The sequence below is a fragment of the Leiobunum rupestre genome, chromosome 6 (genome assembly GCF_980474605.1).
Source record: "Leiobunum rupestre chromosome 6, qqLeiRupe1.1.hap1, whole genome shotgun sequence".
Taxonomy (NCBI): Eukaryota; Metazoa; Arthropoda; class Arachnida; order Opiliones; family Sclerosomatidae; genus Leiobunum; species Leiobunum rupestre.
In genome coordinates, this window is record NC_143389.1 from 54,819,633 (window position 1) to 54,835,245 (window position 15,613).

At 38.7% G+C, this 15,613-nt stretch overlaps 1 protein-coding gene across 1 annotated transcript; it reads right to left on the bottom strand.

The window, feature by feature from the left end:
- Nucleotides 1-199: 199 nt before the first annotated feature.
- LOC149942631 (matrix-remodeling-associated protein 5-like) lies at nucleotides 200-15,140 on the bottom strand. Its single transcript, XM_090177824.1, has 13 exons — nucleotides 14,724-15,140; nucleotides 13,938-14,222; nucleotides 11,864-11,984; nucleotides 8,130-8,290; nucleotides 7,943-8,056; nucleotides 5,083-5,271; nucleotides 3,846-3,960; nucleotides 3,031-3,203; nucleotides 2,742-2,967; nucleotides 1,113-1,171; nucleotides 931-1,050; nucleotides 676-858; nucleotides 200-537 (listed from the first exon to the last, which is right to left on the bottom strand). Exons 1-13 carry the CDS (start codon nucleotides 14,794-14,796, stop codon nucleotides 392-394), a joined length of 1,965 nt encoding a protein of 654 aa, XP_090033950.1. The 5' UTR covers nucleotides 14,797-15,140; the 3' UTR covers nucleotides 200-391.
- Nucleotides 15,141-15,613: the final 473 nt, after the last annotated feature.

Sequence of the window (15,613 nt, forward strand, 5' to 3'; positions counted from 1 at the left end):
ATTATTAATTCCGAAAAATAAATTGACCCATCTCAAAATTAAGCTTTTCCGCGGGACACTACCGGTACCAAAAGTGACGTAATTATGTCACTTTTGCCGGTACGTATTTAAGTGGAACGAGCTTCAATTCCTCTTCTAAATGTTCTTTGTTATAATTCTTTGTCGAATTATGACCAAGGTCAAAAAAGAATAGCGAATATCAAATATGTAGTAAAAATTTATTCACATTTCCCCCTATGTAGAAGGGGAAAAACAATGTCTGCAATCGTGAAAATAAAATTAAATGTAACTTTGATTCGGTGTTGGAATAAATACAATGTTTGAAAATGTCGTTGTTTTTCTCATTTTTTTCGTAGAAAAGATATATTTCTTTGGGTTTTTTTCGTGAAAGTTAATTTGCCGTTTTGCCGACAGTAATCTGCCGTATTGGTCGGCGAATTGGTTTCTTCCTATTCTTTTTGTCGTAAGCGATAATGATAAAGAGAACCATAAACTCCAGAAAAATTCCGATAGCCGGCCACAGAGGCGCCAAAGTCGCTATCAAAGGAAAAATTCAAACAGAGGTTTAGCCTCGGGCTTAGCTTTGTCAAAACTATTTTGGTTCATTTACAGAGACGCTATCGCCATCTACTCGCGGGATTGTAAAACTAACTCTCGCTATAAAGATATCCTTACCTCTAACCCTTATTAGTAAATGGACTTCGTCGGAACCCAACCAATTTTGGGCTTTACACGTATATACGGCTCTGTCGAGAGGGACAACTTCTTCGACGATTAACCTGGCATCGGCGAAGGTACCATCCCCCAAAAGGATAAAATGGTTGTCCTCTTCTTTCAAATCTTGTAACAAGACTCCGTCTTTCATAAAAAGCGAGAAGAAAACTATTCTAAGGCGAAAACACTCTCGAAAAAGTTAAAATAAAACACTACCTTTATACCAAGTTATCACAGGAGTTGGCAGTCCCGTCTTAATCACGCAGTGAATATTTAACATGTCGCCCTCCTGCAAGTCCCAAGAACGCTCGTCGAAGCGCTTTATCCTTGGCTTATCTGTTTAGAAAACCAACATTGTGGAGACCGGTTGACAAAAAAACTTACTCGAGTTCAATTACTTCTGACGTGGATGGTGGCGTTGATTAAAATGTCAACCTTCGTCGCTTTGACTACGCACCTATAGTACGAGAGATAAATTTTAACTTAAAGTCTATAATAACGACCTTCAGGAGGGTAGGAGTATTAAAGCTTGAACAAATCGAGTAACTGAGAAAAATGATTTTATAAATCTTGAAATAAGCTTAAAAATCCTGAAATCTGAGTGAAAGTTCGTTCCAAAATCTCAAAATCAGCCTAAAAAACCAGAAATCAACACGAAAATTGCGATCTGAATTCTAAAAATCATTTTCTGATTTCTGAAATCACTTTGAGATTCTAAATCCCATACGCAAAATTTGCCGAATTATGTCGGACCCCCGGCAGGCCCATAGCATAGACTAAGAAAGGTAGGCTTAAGAAACAGCTGTGAGGATTTCGCAACTTCCATACAACTACCAACCACATGTTTATATTTTAGTCCTTCAATTTATATGGTCTCTGTTCGGTCAGTTCTAAGTTCATGCTTTAGTTTTTGGTTTGCCCCAGTATTTTGAGATAGTAGCTCCATCTAGCGGTGAGACTTTTCACGAATTCAATTTTACCCGCGAGATGTCCTTGTGAAACCTTTCTTAGTCTATGCCCATAGCCAGGGGATCTCTTTCGGCCGACCTAGCCTTTTCTGCAACTCAACTCCGACGCCCCCTTTTGCGACAATTCGCCCCTCCTAAAATATGGTTCACCCGCTCTATATCGATGTCCTGGCTACGGCCCTGACCCGCGGTGGTACTATATAACTACTGATTTTGTAAGCATTGCCATCTTGAGCGATGGTCTATTCGCGTTTGTCCATTGGAAGTCGCTGTTCAAATCCCTGCTCTAGCTGACGAGACTGTACCATTTTCGTGTTTGAAAGTTCTTTAGAACGGGAACGGTCAAGCTTTAACCAGTTAGATAGCCCTATAGTCCGTTAAAAACCAACATTTATGGCGAAAACCGCATCAAAAAATATTGAGTGGTTAATTTTTAATAAAATAAAGAAATTTCGGGAAATTGAAAAGGGCGCGTCCGCCGCGACACCTGGTGAGAAGTCGGTGAGACGGAAAAACAACGTAAAAGCGCGCGCTGCTGAAGACTCAAAAAATTGGTTTTTCACGCGCGGCGCGTTCCAGTTATAAGAGAACTAAACCTAATTTGCGCGATTTTAAAAGTTAGGATAGTTCGCAAATCGCTCATACGGGGTTAGGGGCGCTGGCGGCAGCCCCTAAGATGGCGGCGAAATTTAAAACCCAAACACTCTGTGTTATTTTTCGTTTCAACTTTTTAGGCCAAAAGCTATTTTTTCAAGGCAAAAAAAAGGTACGTGTTAGTATATTGAACGTCTTGTTAATCTTTTGATACGGAAATAAGGGCATATTTGGAAAAGCTTGGCCGTTCCCCTTTAAAACTGGATTTTAAAGTTTGAAGTTTACAATTTTCTTCTTCGACGCGAGGATTTGAGCCTGCACCATTTCGTTGGACAAAAGGTTACGCTACTACGCGATTTTTAACTAGGCGGTTATTGTAGCTTTCAGACTTCGCTCCGAAGGAGATTATTATCGTTTTTTGACACGTTTCATCGAGTGTTATTCCCGCGGAAATGAACTACGTACATATATTCCCCCGGGTCTTCGTCTTTCGGATGGGCGATAATCAGGCTGTTGTTGTAGTCGTTGATGGCCACGTGATGATCGTTGGTCTGAAGCGCGTAATCCTTGTACCAGACGACTTCCCAGTCGAACTTGGCGTTGGTGGCGTTGCATTGCAGGATGAGGGGCTCTTCGTGGACCATTTCGACAATTCCTCCATTCTCTTCCCCGGAAGGAATTAATTTCTTCGCTGAAAAAGACCATCCGTATTAGGCCTTTGTTTCCGCTTTGTAGGGACGGAATTGTAAATTACATCTGGCGTAAATGGTGGCGCTGATTAGCTTCCTGGTTCGATGTCCCGGTATCACGCACATGTATTCGCCGGCGTCGATCGAATCCCTGGCATCGTTGATGACCAAAGTGTTGTTGCTCTCGAATATGTAAATCTTCGGAGGGTCGGCTTGCACTTGGACGTCATCCTTAAACCTAGAATGGGTGCAAGGATAAGAACCTCGTGAAAATGACGTATACACGAACGTTATTTTCGGGTGAAGTACTACGTAGTATATTTCGCTTTAGGCATATTTAGACACTAGGGAGGCTCTGCGCGCAATAGCTCTGAAATCTGTTCGGTGATAATATTTACTAATTGAAATATTTATGGTTATTACGTTACTTATGGCAGCGGTTCCCAATTTTTGTTTCTCTATGGAACCCTAAATTATCCCCCTAATTCTGGCGAAACCACCAACTCATTTTTCTTACTTATCTTAAAAGACTCTTGACACAAACAAAGATGGCAGCACTGCGAATTCTCTCAACAACCGTGACCCTTCCGCGGAACCCCAGGGTTCAGCGGAACACCTTTTAGGAACCGCTGACTTATGATATAGGATATATCTGAATTAATCTTTAGGGAAAAATTAACAAGCTTAGCTATAATTTATTTAAAATTTAGGCTTAAATTTCCCTTTAAATACTTCTCCGATAAACGTAGCGTTACTCATTGGGAAATCGCTCTCGCACGCGCAATGACGGTACGCGTAAGTTGAGAGCAGTTTCGGAACGGGCCAAAGAAAAACCCCATAAATAACGTCCGGCAAATCTCAAACTGCGAGAGATATTTACCAGATGACGTTCCAGCTTGGGTTGTCGGTAACGTTGCAATGCAGGACTAACGGATGGCCGATCTTGAAGAGTAATTCTCTGGTATATTTATCGGCGTTCGTCACGATGTTTGTCTCTAAAAATTCGGAATTGTAATTAGATTGGGGTTTAATTGGCCCAGGCCCGTACATGGGGGGGCGCCAGGGGATGCTCAGCGCCCCCAAATGAGTACTTGAGCATCCCCAATTTACTAATTTCATAGGTGGGGAGATAAAAATGACTCAAGGCATTGGCACCCCCAAAAAGAATTTGAGCGCCCCCGAGTTTTGGCGGCTGTGTACGGGCCTGAATTGGCCTTTCTATAAAGTAACATTGGCCTTCTTGTTTAGATGTATCGGGCGCGTCACTCGTGACGTAGGAGTGACGTTTCACTATGATAGCCAATAGACGCTAGCAGCTAGGAGCAACAAACACAGCACCCCACACAAGGAGAACGCAACCCGTCAAAAGTCGGGGATTTTCTTGTGTACGTTTTTCATTGGCTAGACGCTTTAGCGCCTGCTGCCGTCGGAAGGGGATAATTCGGAAATTGTCTTCCCCCCGCCCGTGAAACGTTCAGCGTAAAGGCTCGTGACGCTCGTCCAATGAAATTCGTACGCAACCCTTCGTTAGCGTGTTTAAAGGCTAGCTGCGTTCTCCTTGTGTTTGTTGCTCCTAGCTAGCATTAACTCTATTTATGTCTTATTGAATTTGTTTAAAGTTCCACGCGCGTCTTGATATTTTAGGGTAAATGGGCTCGAGCGATTTCGCGCGTGCTCCCTGAAATAAAAAAACGCGCGAGCGTTTTACGCTAAAATATGAAAGAGCGCGTGGAACATTTTAACAAGTTGAACAAGACCAAAGAATATAAAGCCCCAGGAATGGAAGGATTGATATTATTGGCCGCGTGTTTTGGCTGAGCTAGAAACTTCCGTCAAAGCAAATCAGAGTAACCGGAAACGGTGACGCAACCCGGCCTCTCTTTAAAAACGAGAGGTGCAAAAGTTCCACTAGACGGAGCTACACCTTCCATTCCTGGGGCTTTATATTCTTTGACAAGACACGAATTAAAATTCAACGAGTCGCCCTTTTTATAAATATCTAACCTCCAAAACTGAACTCCTACGTATCTCGTGACGAAAGCCGTACATTAAAACAAGTTCGGCAAGCGTAATGACTTTATCGAAAGGCTTATTGGCGATTCGCGTTGTCGACGAACCTATTACTCTGAGAACCGTCGACGTTTCGTCGCTCCCTAGGGTGTTCTCGGCCCGGCAAGTATACAGATTGGCGTCCGAAAAAGAGACGTCCGCGATGGACAGAATGTCGTCGGAGCCGGCGTTTTTCTTGGAAGTCAACTTGATGGGTCGGTTAACGAGACGGCGACTGGTCGTCACTTCCAAGTTACCTCAACGAAGGTTTTTAAAAAGCCTATTCTATTATTCTTCGAGTTTCGAACTCAAATGTAAATGCGAACTAAGCGATTTTGATAGGGCTGTACGAGTCCTCGAACATCATCGAGTACTCGGCCTTTTTTGAGGTCGAGTACTCGAACTCGACCTCGAATAAGTAATTGGAGAATACTCGTCGATTACCGAGTACCAAAAAAATTGCATATTCGGGTACCCGATTACTCTCTTAACTCGTCGAGTATTTGTTTTTTCTATCCTCGTTGCTTCAAAGTTCAAAGTGTGGTTTTTACAACTTTTTGGAGGGCAATAAAGGTATACCTACAAAGTTGTGGAAACTGTGGTTCATTTAAATTAAAGGAATATTTTTCAGCATTGAAAGTTACTTTATAATTAAATTTAATTTCACAAGTACTTGAATAAAACCAGCTCCTAATCAAGTACTCGATAACCCGACTCGTTAAAAATATTACTCGAGGTTTTTTTTAGTTACTCAACTCGAATAAGAGAAAGTTTCCCCTTAATCAAGTACTCGATTACTCGACTCGAATACTCGATGAAAAAAATTGATGCTCGATAATCGACTCGATTGCCTAAAACCACTAATCGCACAGCCATAGATTTTGAGATTGAGCGAGAGATTATTGGCTGTTCTTTACAGTAAAGGCGCTTGTACAGTCCGCTACACGAATGAAAAGATCCATTCACAGGGGTAACGACGTTAGAGGTTGATTTTTAAATACGCCAAATCTTATTAGATGTCACCAACGATCTCAAACGTTAATTTTTTTAATTATCTAAAAAAGCGCGAAAATATATTTTTTCCTTGTTGTTTATTGTTTTTACATAAAACTTTGGTTGAAATAGTGTTTAAAGTTGTTTTCATTAACAAATTACTCGATATTTATGCGCTTCCCTCCAATAAAGTATAAATTGGCGATATCTAGTATACATAAAAATATTAAAATCGATCTAACGCGAGTGGCAGATCAGGATGATACAGGTTGTCCTAATAATCCGGATTTCAAAAATTGTAATCATGATTAAATCATTTTTAATCTTTCCACTGTCCACAGATTTAATTTTAAACCCGATATAATCTTGATTTAATCATACGAGGGTATAGTTTGCATCCCTACGTCATCAATGACGCAGTTCCAAGTATAAATATATGCACCAAGAATAAATATGTAATTTGAGCAAGAATGAACCGTTCAATGCCGCCATTTTGCTGGTGTAGATTTCATAGAAAAACGCGAGGGTTAACAGTTTCAATCGTCGGTTTACGGTTTTTAATTATTTGCAAATGATTAAGAATTTAGTTACGCGTTAAAAATGGTTAACTGCTTTTTTAAAATTTGTTCGAGCAGTTTAATTAGAAATGGAGACCGAAAATTGTAATTTTATTCGATACCGAAGGTAAATTGTCAAAGGCCTAATTTGATAAACTTTGCCAACTTCTTTTCGTAGATATTCCTGTCGTCATTTGCTATTTTATTTAAATAACCCGGACTTAAAATCTTATCTTGGTTTATTTAAGGCCCTTCACGATATTAATTTAAAAATCTGAAATCATAAATTTAATTTTCGTACAGGCACGTGATTTTAGGATTTTCGAGGAGGGGCAGAACTTGAGCTCTGGAAAACTGTTTTTTAAAAGGGTAAAAATGCGTCAAATTTAATATTTTTAGTTATCGCATAATTGCTAGTGATTTTTAGGATATTTCTTGTACTTCATCCGATTCTGAGTTGGTATTAGAAAATTTTGTAGCTCATAGAAATTATAGGGGAGGTAAATCCCCCCACCCAAATGACGGCGCCATTTAGTCGCTTCGATGAGATGACCAACAAAATGGTTACCTATTTCGTATCTACGCGCGAAATAGCTTGAATTTTTGATCTCCCCTCCCGGTTTCCATGGAGACCATAGTTGCAAACTATGTATAAGGGCTAATTATAATAATAATCAGCTAGGCTAATACCCAGGGCACCGAATTAGGCCTAAGTCATCAATCGACTTTTAAAGCCATTAATTCAGGTGGCCGGGTTACAATGCGTAGGAGGGTGGTGGCGAGCCCTTCCTGCCACGCGAGCCAACAGCTCCCTACACTCACTATTACCGTAACCTCAACAAATTTTTATGGAAGGGGAAACCGAAGAGCTCGGGGAAAGCCCCTTACATCAGTGGGTAGAGAACTTGCAAACTCAATGCAGAGTTTTCAGGCAGAGCTACAAGCTGGGAAGGATAGAACCCGTCTCCTCTTGTTGCGAGGCGAAAGTGCTAACCACTACGACACCCCACACCATACTCAATTCATACCAAGCAAACTAATTGCGACATTAGACGTTGCAGCAACTCATGAAAATGACGTATACACGAACGTTATTTTCGGATGAAGTACTACGTATCGGCATAAGTAGCGGAAGAACAATAAGTATGTCACTTGCTCTTGTTTTAATGCTATTTTCCGAACCGAATCTTTTTGCTCTAAATGTTTGTTTCCCTGTAAGCAATTAGTGAATCGGTCTGTTGGGTAGGGTTTGGGCTATTTTAGATCTACGCAATTTTTATGAAATAAATTTCAGATGGTATAATCAATCTCGCTCTCTCTCTTTTTGACGGCGTCAGCTCTTTTGAACGCAAAAATATCACCTCAAATATAGTTATACCTATGAACCAAGTTATTTTTGGTGCGGGGTATCCGTAAACGATGCATTCCAGAGTGTAGTTGTCCCCCAACGACAGTTCCAACGACTCGGCGAACGGCAACACCACGGCTTTGTCTAGGAAAAACAGACGGAAATAGAAATTACGTCTGTTACGGAGAACCGAAAACATATTTCCAAAAATACAAACATTGGACGTAAATAATGTGTCCCGTTTCCATCAGGTTACGTAAGGACACCACGGTGCACATGTACAGTCCGGCGTCGGACGGAGAAGCGTTCAGTATGGTTAGCTCTTTGTTCTTGGTTATTACGTTCGTCTTGGGTACAACCTGATGACCATTTTTGAACCTTTGCAACGAAATATCTTACGAAAATTAGATTAAGCGAAAAGCGCAATATCACGCGATAACAAATTATTAATGAAACCAGAAGTTTATGATACAGAGCTTACTAAATAAGTATCTATTAAAGTGAAACATGTACCTTCGTAAGCTCAACGCCAAAAGGCACTCTATCATTATTTAGATAACGCCGAAACGCCGCCGCCGAAACATTTTCATTTCGCCGCCGAATTAATTTCCATTATTAAAGTATAATAATTACGTTTTGAGATCTAAACTACATAGATTTTTCTTTTGGTAGTGCTACGATTCCTAGGCTGTTGGGTGCACCGTACTGGCGTTATAAAATTAAAAATAATTATTAATTTCCAAAAGATCTGGCACCACTGCACCGCGCGCACCAAGATTTTCTGCAGCAGATAGCTGGGATAGGAGAGAGAGAAACGAAAACGGCTTTGGAGTTGCCTCGCCTCGTATTTTGTAATAAGTACAGAAACGTATCAGCTTCATTGGCTGCATTCAGCAATAACTATTCTATTACATTTTAAAAATTCCTTTGATACAAAGATAAAATAATGTGTGATAATAGACTTAAATGCGCGGGGAAAAACCGGATTTGGGGGATGATATTTATGCGGTAGAGGGCTGGCTCGTTGGTTGTCTGTACGATAATGGCGGCGCCCAGCAAAAGTTTCGAAAAAGAGTATATAACCGGGAGTAGTGGCTCACTCCTGTAATCCCAGGCGTCCGGGAGGCAGAGTTTGTGGATGGCCGTGTGAGGATGACCACCAATCCCCTAACGGGTGGTTGTCATACTTCCGCCACGGGTGTCCCAACCCTATCCCCAAGTATTCCCCCGTTGGCGTGGCCGTAACACATATCTCGCACCTGATTAATCAAATGGACGAGCGGACTGAATTGTCCCACCCGTTACAATCGCTCATAACGAGCTTCTAAAAAAAAAAGTGTATAGATAATAATACTAGTGAAATGGTAGTAAATTAGTACAGTATTGTTATTACTAGCGTAAATGTTTTAGTTTAATAGTATCATATGTGACATAGTTACTCATAAGTGTGCCTCTGTTTAACATATCTGTATTAAAAATTTAAATGAGACCTTGTTTCACAGCCACCAAAGACTATATAAAGCTACGCGTAACTTTATATAGTCTTTGACAGCCACCAAAGAAAATACAGCACTAACGTCGCGTAAAAGTGGTTTTAACTTCCTTCCCCCCTACGGCAGAACTAGTTTTGATGTCGATAAAACGGTCATCGACTGGGAAGTGACGTCAATAACGTCATATCCTTGCAACAAGGTATCATTATGAAAAAATACTTTCAGGCACACTTATGATTAAATAAGTTACATCTGATAGTATGTAACCAAAGTTACCTCTTCTTTGTTTTGGAAACAAGTGGTTCCTATTTTAATAAAAAACATTCTATTAAACATGTATTTTTTTAAATGTGTTTAACAATTTAAGTTCTAGCGGTCTATTAAAAGGCTGGCGCTATTTCTGAAGGGGGGGGCATTTTTTCCCCTTAGGCGCCGCCGCCGCCGATTTTTTTCAACGGCGAGCCACGCCGCCGCCGACCTAATTATCGTTCCCGCCGCCGCCGTTGAAAATTGGTTCGGCGCTATGCTCTAATCACGACTCAAAATTTACCTCAAAATAGTTAAAGACCGTATTTTTAATAAAAAATAAAACGCGGAACTTACATTACTTACCGTTGGTGACTTCAAGGGCGTATTTAAGGGGGTTAGGGGTTTAAACCATCCGATTCAGGGCCGGATTAACACTATTTAGGCCCTGTGCCAAGTAGAATTTGGTTTTTGCAGCTCAAAAAAAAATACAAAATGGCTTTTCAAAATGCAAAATGTTTTGGCAAATGCACAGTTAGTTTGAAATTATTAAAAATTGATTAGTAATTAATAATAATTACGTAGAGATTTCAAAACCATCCTCGCAGCCAGCACTGTACGAATGTTCGTCTGCTTCTGAGTAAGTGACTAACTGAGTGTCGCCATCTATAATTTCTTGGGAGTAAATAGCAGACGAACTTTCTCTACAAGAGCCGCGATGATGGTACCACAGTAAAAACATTTTGAAAAATAATTTTGAAAACCCACAAAATGCCAAATAGTTTCCTAGAAACTCAAAATGTAAAATGTAAAATGCCCAATACTTTTTCTAACTCAAAATGCATTTTGAAAAATCGTGTCTAAAAAGGGGAAGCGACGCTTAAGCTCCACCTGAAATAAAACTCTGGTTACGCCCATGGATGGCTTCATTACTTTCAAAATTTACCTAACGAGGTAAAAGATGAAAATTACACCGCGTATGTACATGTACTTATTTTTGTAAGTTAATTGTTTTTTATAAAACGTATTACCCTGTACTATTTTTTTATTTTCTGAAACTTCTTTTGAAATATCAACGGAAGCTTGCCAAGGTACATGTTTCACGCGAATTACATTCACAATAAAGAGCGATCTACTTCTGATGAGACGTAAAAACGAGTTAAATTCTTAAAATATATTTATAAATACATAAATGTAAATATCCCCGAAGAAGAAACAAGAGTTGCTCCCGAGGGGCAGCTCACTCCAATGATTATTAGGACACCCTCGTGTGATTAAATCGTGATTAGATTAGATTAAAATTAAATCTGTAGCGTTGGCTGTACAAAGATTAAAAATGATTAGATCACGATTAAATTTTTAATCATGATTATTAGGACACCCTGTAACAAAGTGATCTGCCCCTCGGTTGCTCCGAAAACTTTGTAATGAATATCAGTAGCGGCGCTAAGGTTTTTTCACAGGTGGGCTAATTATTTTGTGGCCCCTAAGAATTTTGTGGCTCTTACAACTTTAGTGAGCCCTTATAAATTTACCAGGAAGCGAGAAGAGCAAGGTCGTTTTATTGTTGCGGCTCTCGTCGCGTTTACTGGACCCACTACTGACCTTGTATCCAACCTGGAGGGGACACGTGCATGCCTGGGGTACTTCCCTAAATTCCCTTAAGCCCCTTTCTTTTCTTTCTATTGTCCATTCAACTTTCTCTCAATTTTTGCTCCCTTCCCCCAGTGGCGTAACGACAACGTTTGGGCCCCCCGCAGGATATCAAAAGGGCCCTTTATAAAAAAAACTTTTTTATGGGTTATCAAGCATTAGTACAATTTTCGTAGCAAAAAATTAATTCTTAAGATGAAAGGGCCCCTATTTTGTGAAAATGTCATGGGGCCCCCGCGGTCGCGAGCTCTGCGGGTCCCTAGTTACGCCACTGCCTCCCCCCCCGAAGCTATCTGTTTATGGTCTACTATCTTCTTGAGTAAACGAATTGATTTTCAAAGATTTTTTTCCAGAAAAACGTTTCTTAGCAAAATAAAACAAATTTCTAGAGATAATGAAAATTCATAAATTAAAATATGTGGCCTCTTAATTATGAATATGTGGCCCTTTTAATAGAAATATGTGGCCCCTCTCAGAAATGCAGGGGGCTAAAGCCCAATTCAGCTTACCCTTAGCGCCGCTACTGATGAATATATGGAAATCCAAATTGAAGACCTACCAACTGACTGGAACCGATTCGTCGGTTAAGACGGGGCAAATAATGGTATTCGATTCTCCAAGTACCAAGATTTGATTGTATGACGTTCCATTTTTCACCCGATCAACTTTGACGTTCGCATCTGTATTTACCATAATAATTAAATTAAATGGGTCAAACATATTCTAAAGGAAATATAACTTCCAATAATTATATAATTAGCAAACCACTAACAAGGTGACATACCGAAGTGTAACCCACCGATTTGGTTCAAACTCGGGGGATTGGTAGACGTTCATATTAAATTTTCCCATTGAAAATAACATGGGATTCTGACCGATTCCGAGCCCCCCCCCCCCCTCCTGTGAAGAATGTGAACAAATTTCACAAACATCAGAATTGATCAACTTTTGATCAATTTGAGGTAAAAATCCCATGTTATTTTCAATGGGAAAATTTAATATTTTGTATTGTCAAAAACATTTTTCGTTGCCATGGCAAAACGGTTGCCCATTGAATAAATTCCCTTTAGGGTTTTTCATGATACATGAACATCGGTGGGTTACACTTCGGGATGTCTCCTTGTAAGTATAGCGCCGAAAATTAAATAATAATAATATGAGTTTTTGTAGAAGTAATACAAAGAGAAACAATAAAATTTGAAAGAACTGCCTTTAAATTTAGATAAATAATCAAATTTAAGGAATTGACATTTAAATTTCCAAATGATGGTATTTAAATTTCAGAATGATTGCATTTAAATTTCAGAATGACTGAATTTAAATTTCAAGAAAGATTGCATTTAAATTTCAGAATGATTGAATTTAAATTTCAGAATGATTAAATTTCAATTTCTGAATGATTGAATTTAAATTTCAGAATGATTGCATTTAAATTCCAGAATGATTGCATTTAAATTTCAGAATGATTAAATTTCAATTTCTGAATGATTGAATTTAAATTTCAGAATGATTGCATTTAAATTCCAGAATGATTGCATTTAAATTTCAGAATGATTAAATTTAAATTTCAGAATGATTAAATTTCGATTTCTGAATGACTGAATTTAAATTTCAAGAAAGATTGCATTTAAATTTCAGAATGATTGCATTTAAATTCCAGAATGATTGCATTTAAATTTCAGAATGATTAAATTTCAATTTCTGAATGATTGAATTTAAATTTCTGAATGATTGAATTTAAATTTCAGAATGATTGCATTTAAATTCCAGAATGATTGCATTTAAATTTCAGAATGATTAAATTTCAATTTCTGAATGATTGAATTTAAATTTCAGAATGATTGCATTTAAATTCCAGAATGATTGCATTTAAATTTCAGAATGATTAAATTTCAATTTCTGAATGACTGAATTTAAATTTCAAGAAAGATTGCATTTAAATTTCAGAATGATTGAATTTAAATTTCAGAATGACTGAATTTAAATTTCAAGAAAGATTGCATTTAAATTTCAGAATGATTGAATTTAAATTTCAGAATGATTAAATTTCAATTTCTGAATGATTGAATTTAAATTTCAGAATGATTGCATTTAAATTCCAGAATGATTGCATTTAAATTTCAGAATGATTAAATTTCAATTTCTGAATGACTGAATTTAAATTTCAAGAAAGATTGCATTTAAATTCCAGAATGATTGAATTTAAATTTCAGAATGATTAAATTTCAATTTCTGAATGACTGAATTTAAATTTCAAGAAAGATTGCATTTAAATTTCAGAATGATTGAATTTAAATTTCAGAATGATTAAATTTCAATTTCTGAATGATTGAATTTAAATTTCAGAATGATTGCATTTAAATTCCAGAATGATTGCATTTAAATTTCTTAATGATTTAATTTAAACTTCAGAACGATTGAATTTAAACTTCAGAACGATTGAATTTAAACTTCAGAACGATTGAATTTCAATTTCAACATGTGAGAAACCTTAAGCAATTGAATTTGACTTTCAACAGTTCTTATATTTGTCGGCGCTTTAAGGGAGCGGCCATTATTGCAACCCTTGGGGTGGGGGTGTATTAGGAATACTAGAAGTTATATTCCCTTTAAAGGTACGAAAAAAACGATACCAGGTCGAACGGTGACTCTGTGGTACTCTCTCGAGAAGCGATTGCACCGATAGTCGCCGGACCATTCGTGGCCGGCTTCGTGAATGGTAAGCCTGAGTTCCCTCTGGTTATCCTGCGTTTTCAGCTGCCGATAGTACAGTCTGTCGTCTTCGAGGGGTATCGGAATGCCATTTAGGGTCCACAAATAATTATCGAAGGCCGACATTTTGCAGTTGACCGTAATGGGTTGACCCGGATTGACCACAACGTCGCCCCAATACTGGACATTATCGGAATACCATACGTCTAAAAAAGAACGAATATTTCAGACGTCGTCGACAATCGCCTAAAGCTGAATAAACAAAATATTCACGACTGTTATCGTCGCTACCATTAGCGCGCGGCTGTATTTAACATTTAGAACTCGATGCGAACCTACCACGAGGAATTGGCGGCTTTGAGGAAATAGTTATAAGCGGTTATAATTACGATAACAAACAAGCCCTAGAGGATAATAACCGACAATAATTAATTGTAATTACAATTATTAACGATACGCCATTATATCTCTTAAGTTGGGACCCTGAGATAATACTGACTCTATAATGCGTGCCAGATAGTGTAGGTGTATTGTTACAATGAGCCAATTTATTTCGGGATTTGGGGATGTAATCGAAAGTTAATACCCTATTGTTTTCAATCCTAAATTAACGTTAGCTAAAACTTTACGGGAAAACGTGTTGAATTAATTTAAAACAATGCTTACGTGACAATATTAATTATGAAATACCAACAATTCCTACTCACTATTAGGTCGAGGTGAACTTGCCAAAACGAACAAACTGAAGAATGAAATTAGCACAGCGAAAAATTGTTTCATATTTCGAGAAAAAGGTTCCGCTAATAATTTACGGGAACGCTCCTTTTTTTAAAAAAAATCTTTAAAATTTAGCGTCCAGTCGGAATATTGTCGACTTGTGGCCGTATCTTTAACCAACAAAAAACTTTTACCACACTGTTACATATTAACAAATCGTTCGCCGATCAAAGCTATCCTAAATATTTACGGACAAGCTTTTCAAAAGTGTCGAAAAATTGGGTGGCAATGTTCGTTAGGGCCAAAAAAATATATATTATATATCCTTAACGAGACTAGAGCGAATGTTTCGCTATGGTTCTTTCGGGAGGAAAAGAAAATATGGGAAGAGCGAGAGCAGGCCGGGATGGGGGATCCTCAGAGGGGAGAGCGGAGGGAAGGAAATGGATGGGGAGACACAGTACGGAGAAAAGGTAAGGAATCGCTCTGTAAAACCATTTTAAAGCGACACAGTGATACCAGCTGGAGAATGGGGGGGCGGAAATATTAACAGGGGGGTAGACACCGCTTCCTATATTTCGCGCGCGATAACGTCAATTCCACTATTTACCCAGCTGGAATCCTCACGCGGCCTACTAGACGCGGTGTTTACCCCCTTCTTGCGTCGGTAACCATTATTCCGGTGGCATCACAACGGCGCGTTGGAATCGTTTCGCAGCACGACTCCTTTCTTTTACTCCGCGGAGAGAGAGACAAGAAACCAAAATAGAAAAGAACGCTTTCTAGGAGGCCACGAATGCGACATTTAACAAGATTCTTTACCAAAATTGCCGGTGGGCTAGTTTAAGAAAAAATAATTTTGGCCATGTACCCTTAATAA